The sequence below is a fragment of the Brassica oleracea genome, chromosome C2 (genome assembly GCF_000695525.1).
Source record: "Brassica oleracea var. oleracea cultivar TO1000 chromosome C2, BOL, whole genome shotgun sequence".
Classification (NCBI taxonomy): domain Eukaryota; kingdom Viridiplantae; phylum Streptophyta; class Magnoliopsida; order Brassicales; family Brassicaceae; genus Brassica; species Brassica oleracea.
In genome coordinates, this window is record NC_027749.1 from 47,360,471 (window position 1) to 47,366,470 (window position 6,000).

At 33.1% G+C, this 6,000-nt stretch overlaps 2 protein-coding genes across 2 annotated transcripts; one reads left to right on the forward strand and one right to left on the reverse strand.

Annotated features, from left to right (window-relative positions):
• Positions 1–3,431: 3,431 nt before the first annotated feature.
• Positions 3,432–4,700, forward strand: LOC106324842 (chalcone synthase-like). The gene is made up of 2 exons (XM_013762833.1): positions 3,432–3,621; positions 3,706–4,700. Exons 1-2 carry the CDS (start codon positions 3,432–3,434, stop codon positions 4,698–4,700), a joined length of 1,185 nt encoding a protein of 394 aa, XP_013618287.1.
• Positions 4,701–4,931: 231 nt separating this feature from the next.
• Positions 4,932–5,380, reverse strand: LOC106324441 (cyclin-C1-2-like). Its single transcript, XM_013762408.1, has 3 exons — positions 5,342–5,380; positions 5,115–5,262; positions 4,932–5,036 (listed from the first exon to the last, which is right to left on the reverse strand). Exons 1-3 carry the CDS (start codon positions 5,356–5,358, stop codon positions 4,932–4,934), a joined length of 270 nt encoding a protein of 89 aa, XP_013617862.1. The 5' UTR covers positions 5,359–5,380.
• Between the last annotated feature and the right edge of the window lie 620 nt (positions 5,381–6,000).

Genomic DNA, 6,000 nt, shown 5'->3' on the forward strand with positions numbered 1-6,000 from the left:
TATTAATTTACGTATGCAAATGAAATAAATAATATATTATATACTATTTTAGAGGATCTATACTATATATCGTACATGAAAAATAAAGTCTTCAATTAATTATCCTTCATCGTTGTTCTTCTGTTTACGTCTTTTTCTTTCCTCTCATGTTTAAGAAATGAAGTTCATGTATGTGGTAATTAATTGAGTGATGTCGTGTTATATGCATGATTTAACTCGCCATTGTGTCATATGAGTAAAAATAAAAATGTTGATTAGCCGACTATACTATATTCAACGAGATGTAGTTTAGTATAATACAACCATGTTCTTTTCCTAGCCACATGTGTTAATCGTCAACGTCACCAACTTTCTTCTTTTGCCGAATACCTTCTATGTACAAGGTTAAAAAATCTGCATGAAACGGAAGAAAGTGTTATTCACTTAATAATGTCAAAATCATAGATATATTTTTGACTATGCTTCCAAAATTGTCTATTTGACAATAAGCCCTCATAACAGGTGAATCATAATTCTTCTTGTCGATGATGGGATGTCACTTTCCACTACCTTAAGCTTAAGAAGCTTTACCATCCTCTGAATTAAGATCTCAATTCTTTTCATCTGAAGTTTTATTAACTTTCTCTCAAATTTTTGTTTCTGATTTTTCTCTTTCTTTATATCCATGGCAACAAGAGTGGATATATACATTGACAAAAAGGAAAAAAGAGTGGAATTATACAAAATTTTCAGACGGAACCATGTGTCATCCTCGGAATTTCCGATGAATACTTGACAATGTTTTTAACTTTTTCTTTTTTTTTTCAATGTTTTTAACCTTATTCCAAATAAACTTAATATCTGCCAAATTTCCATCAAAATTTGCGACCACTCACGGAGACGATCGTGGCCTCGTAACGTTCCGAGAAAGTACCAACGAGAATTTCCGAGAACATTCTGACCAAACACTTTCACGAGAAAGTACCGACGAGAATTTTCAAAAACATTCTGACCAAACACTTTCATCGGAAATCTCTGGCAAGATGCCCAGAACAATTTCCTTTACTCGCTATAACGTCCCTAATCTGTCAATTATTTACCGATGACCTCTATTCTCAGAAGTAGTGGTCGGAGTTCGTGATGTTTCCTTGTAGCTGCAAGCGCTATGGAAATCAAAAGAGCCAGGTGTCCGGATTGGGAGAAAACCTAAAACGTGCTGGTAAAAGCTCATGGAGTCCTCCACAGATTGACATAGAAGAGATACGTGGTTCAGAGACTTGAGATGAAGGGTTTCCCGTATTTTTTTTCCATTATTCCCGACATGCAAATCAAAACCAAGAATGATCAAAAAGCAAAACATAACAGAACAGAAGAGTTTCCTTCTCTTGAAGATACGAACGACGACAACCTTTGAAAATTTAGCTCCTTATCCTTCTTCGACCATATCATCATCACGTTTTAATTTACCACTTGAGATTCATAGAATAATGCATCCATGATGCCATACCGTCATTCAACTTTGGACCTACAACTTCTCAAATAATTCTACCATATAAACACATGTCCTTGTGAATTTTCGATAAAACAACAATTCAAATAAAACATTGTTTGCTTTCTCATTTATCATCTCAAAAGTTTAATGTATCTATTTTCATAATACAAAAAATATTGTTTGATCCAACGAAAGGAGGTGTTTTCATCCTAAACATTGCATTTGTTTTTAAGAAGTTGTCAAATGTCTAAGCATATTGGTCTTTTTATTTTTTAAAGTTGCTAGATTTTCAAGGACTTATTTTTCACGTAAGTATATGCTTTTTAAAAAATTGCATATATTTTAAAAGGATTGATAACATGTTTAAAGATGTGTCTTTTTATCCTATAAATTGCATAAGTTTATAAGCAATTGTCTTTTCGTTCATTTTCATATCAACTTCTATATACATTTAAAGAATCTTAATTTTGTTTAAAAATATTCATGTAACTTGATTTCATCAGTAATTTAATTATTTTATAATATTATATATTTATTAATTATTGCTATTTTTAGTGATGATATTTTTTTGTGATGAACCATTACAACTATGATAAACCATTGCAACTATTGGTAATGGTAGAGTCTACTTATGAACATTTACAATTTTTAGTGCTAATCCTTACAACTATTAGTAATGATAGGTTTTAGCGATGAACCATTGCAACTTTTGATGCTAATCGTTATATAACTTTTGGTTAACCATTGCAATCTTTGGTTGTTAACCATTGGAACTCTCAACTTTTATATAGAAGTTGTAGGTATTGACAAATAGTAATTAAAAACAAATAACTTGTAGAAATAAAGAGAGATATATCCATTTTTTCAAACCATTACCAAAGATTTTGAATAAACATATATAAACACAAGATATTTTATTTGTTATTTATGTTCTTAGCTTAAAATACGAAAAACTTTTTTTATCAAATACTTTTTGACTGTACATACATTTTATATGATTTCAAAAATATCATGAATATGTTACTAAACAAGATATCTTAATTTTATAATTTATATTATAAATTTAGAAATGATTAGACATATCTTATTTGGTCTTGATATAATTGTAATTTTACTACAACTAACTTATAAATAAAATATAGATTTTTAATATTATCAATAAAAAATATACAAAAAAAATATAGTTGTATACAAGATAAAATGTGGTATGTTTTTCTATAAAATGAGTTCATGTGTGATATCACACGTGTTCCTTACCTAGTTATATCTAATAATAAAAAATATATTATACCCTATACTATATACATATGTTATATACATGATGACTTATTATGGTAAATTCTTTACCTTTTTGACATCTCATCTTTACTTTTATCACTTATGAAATCATGAAAAATGTAGATGCAACATGGTATAGAAAAAAAACATGGTATAGAAATACATGAATGAATTACGATTGTTACTCAATTGGAATTACTAAATATAAAAAAAAAATCGTACATAACATAGAATCATTGTAGTAACTGATTTATAATAAATGTATTTATAATGCTCCAATTACGGTTACATATTTTGTTGGACCATTTAAAATTTAAATGACAACCTTTTAATAAGTAAATAAAACAGAAGAATGTAAATTAATAGAGTAGATCATAAAATAAATCAATAAATAAGCAGAGATTTTGAATTTCCATCGAATCTTTAATCATAAATATTTCTTATGATTTTATTGAAATACCTCTAGATTTCAAACAGCAATAAACAGGCTTTGCTGCCCAAAATATATATAAATAAAACATAACAGTTACCTGACTCACACCTTTCTCATTTCTCCTTATTAAATTTGCATAATCTCTAGGTTTATTATAGATTACTCCGCTTTCCACTACTATAAATATTGCATAGTACACATAACCAAAACATCAATCTCCAATCAAACCAAACTGGTATCAGTATTACAATGGTGATGGGTGCCTTGTCCTTGGATGAGATCAGAAAGGCACAAAGAGGTGATGGACCAGCAAGCATCTTGGCCATAGGCACTGCCAACCCTCCCAACCAAGTGATCCAAGCAGAGTATCCAGACTACTACTTCCGCATCACCAACAGTGAACACATGACCGACCTCAAGGAGAAGTTCAAGCGCATGTGTACGTCTTCATTTTCATTCTGCCACACACATATATTATATTCATTCACATTTACTCATGAACTTTATCTATTATATATAATAGGCGACAAATCAATGATAAGGAAACGTTACATGCACTTGACTGAAGAGTTTCTCAAGGACAACCCCAACATATGCGCCTTCATGGCTCCTTCCTTGGACGTTAGGCAGGACATTTTGGTGACCGAGGTCCCTAAGCTAGGCAAAGAGGCTGCAGTTAATGCTATCAAGGAGTGGGGCCAGCCCAAGTCCAAGATCACTCATCTTGTCTTCTGCACCACCTCTGGTGTGGACATGCCTGGTGCTGACTACCAGCTCATCAAGCTCCTCGGCCTCTCTCCTTTTGTTAAGCGTGTCATGATGTACCATCAAGGTTGCTACGCTGGTGGGACTGTCCTCCGTTTGGCCAAGGACATAGCTGAGAACAACCGCGGCGCTAGAGTACTTATTGTTTGCTCTGAGATTACTGTTGTTACCTTCCGTGGGCCCTCTGAGACCCACCTAGACTCCCTTGTTGGACAGTCTCTCTTCGGTGACGGTGCGGCTGCACTGATCGTTGGTTCAGACCCTGATACCTCTGCGGGAGAGAAACCAATCTTTGAGATGGTCTCTGCTGCACAGACCATCCTTCCTGACTCTAAAGGAGCCATAGAAGGACATCTGAAGGAGGTGGGACTCACCTTCCATCTCTTGAAGACTGTCCCCGGTCTCATCTCAAAGAACATTGAGAAGTGTCTACAGGAAGCGTTTAAACCGCTTGGGATAAGTGACTGGAACTCTCTCTTCTGGATAGCTCACCCTGGTGGCCCTGCCATCTTGGATCACGTTGAGATAAAGCTAGGACTAAAGGCAGCGAAGATGAAGGCCACTCGTCATGTCCTGAGCGAGTATGGAAACATGTCTAGTGCCTGTGTCTTCTTCATACTTGACGAGATGAGGAGGAGGGCAGTAGAGGATGGTGCAGAGACAACAGGAGAAGGGTTGGAGTGGGGTGTCTTGTTTGGTTTTGGACCTGGTCTCACTGTAGAGACAGTGGTCTTACACAGTGTTCCTCTCTGAACAGAACACTTTCTTCCTATATTACTGAGATGAATGATTCTATTATAATTTCTGTTTGCAATTCAATTACTTCTATATTTTAGCTAATTTGCCACCACTTTATATTGTGCATAGTCAAGACATGCTTGAACCAAAACCAATGTACAACACACGAAGTGATCTCATGACAGAATCTTCTGGCAAAACATATATTTTCTCAAAGGAACAAAAACATAAGACAAATCAAAACTCTTATGGACTTGTAGCAAGTTTGTTGAAGGCGGCGTGAACTCTCTCTTCAGTGAACATTCTGTGGTTTTCATAGATATCTAATATCTCTATTGCGATATTCTTCACCTGCAAAATGGTCAGAACATACCAAATGAATGATTTAAACAAGACCTTATGATCAAATGTGCAGTTTGGAAAGCTTACAATGTTCATGTCCACAGAGAGCTCTTCAAACCATGTCCATATGTATTTCTCTTTGTAAACAAAAGCAATGTAAATGCAAGCGAGCGTGATGAGATAAGGTGGGTGTGTAAGGATGAGGTCCATTCTGTAAGTGTCGTTGACAAGACCCCTATAGTTTTCCACAAAACATTTTAAGCATCAAGAGACCATTTTAGCTTAACTAAAGGACAAAAGTTTTGGATACTTACCAAGTCAAATGGGTCATACTTGTGTCATTGAGTCCAGAATCCTGCAAGAACCTGTAAAGCAAAGAAAAAAAATCAAAACGGATGCATAGTGAGTGTCTAGTTGATTTGAAAGATCTCTTAACCAAAGATATGCAAAAGACTCACTCAGGGAGAGATCGGTATGGGTGGAATACAACTAGATAGATTTGGATTTAGGGCTTAGTTTTTATAGGGTGTTTGGGGTTGGAGGTAGGATTTACAATTATACTATACTAGGTTAAGACCTGCGCCTTGCGCGGGATTAACATTATATATATAAATTATTTTATGTATTAAATATTTTTACATATTATGAAATAATAAATATATATTATATAATTAAAAATCAGTAACTATTATATATATAATTAAATTGATGCGAACATATAAATCAATTTTATTAATCCAAAAAATATATTTTTTTTTTTATATTTGATAGGATATGTTATTAAATTTAAATGATACTAATATAGATAATATATTTTAGTATATTTTTAATATTAATGTCTATTAAATGATGATTTCTACTCATATAGTTTTTTGATCATTTGTATCTTTTATAGAAAAAAAAATTAAATTACTGATAACAAAATTTTCATTGTGGGACTAATAGTTTTAGTAATTTATAATTTAAAAAAAAA

Excerpts from the sequence above, each read along its gene's own strand:
- LOC106324842 (XM_013762833.1), top strand. The coding sequence starts at position 3,432 with ATGGTGATGGGTGCCTTGTCCTTGGATGAGATCAGAAAGGCACAAAGA. Across the intron at positions 3,622-3,705 it reads GGAGAAGTTCAAGCGCATGT|GCGACAAATCAATGATAAGG; the intron begins GTACGTCTTCAT and ends TATATATAATAG.
- LOC106324441 (XM_013762408.1), bottom strand. Across the intron at positions 5,037-5,114 it reads TCTCTGTGGACATGAACATT|GTGAAGAATATCGCAATAGA; the intron begins GTAAGCTTTCCA and ends ACCATTTTGCAG.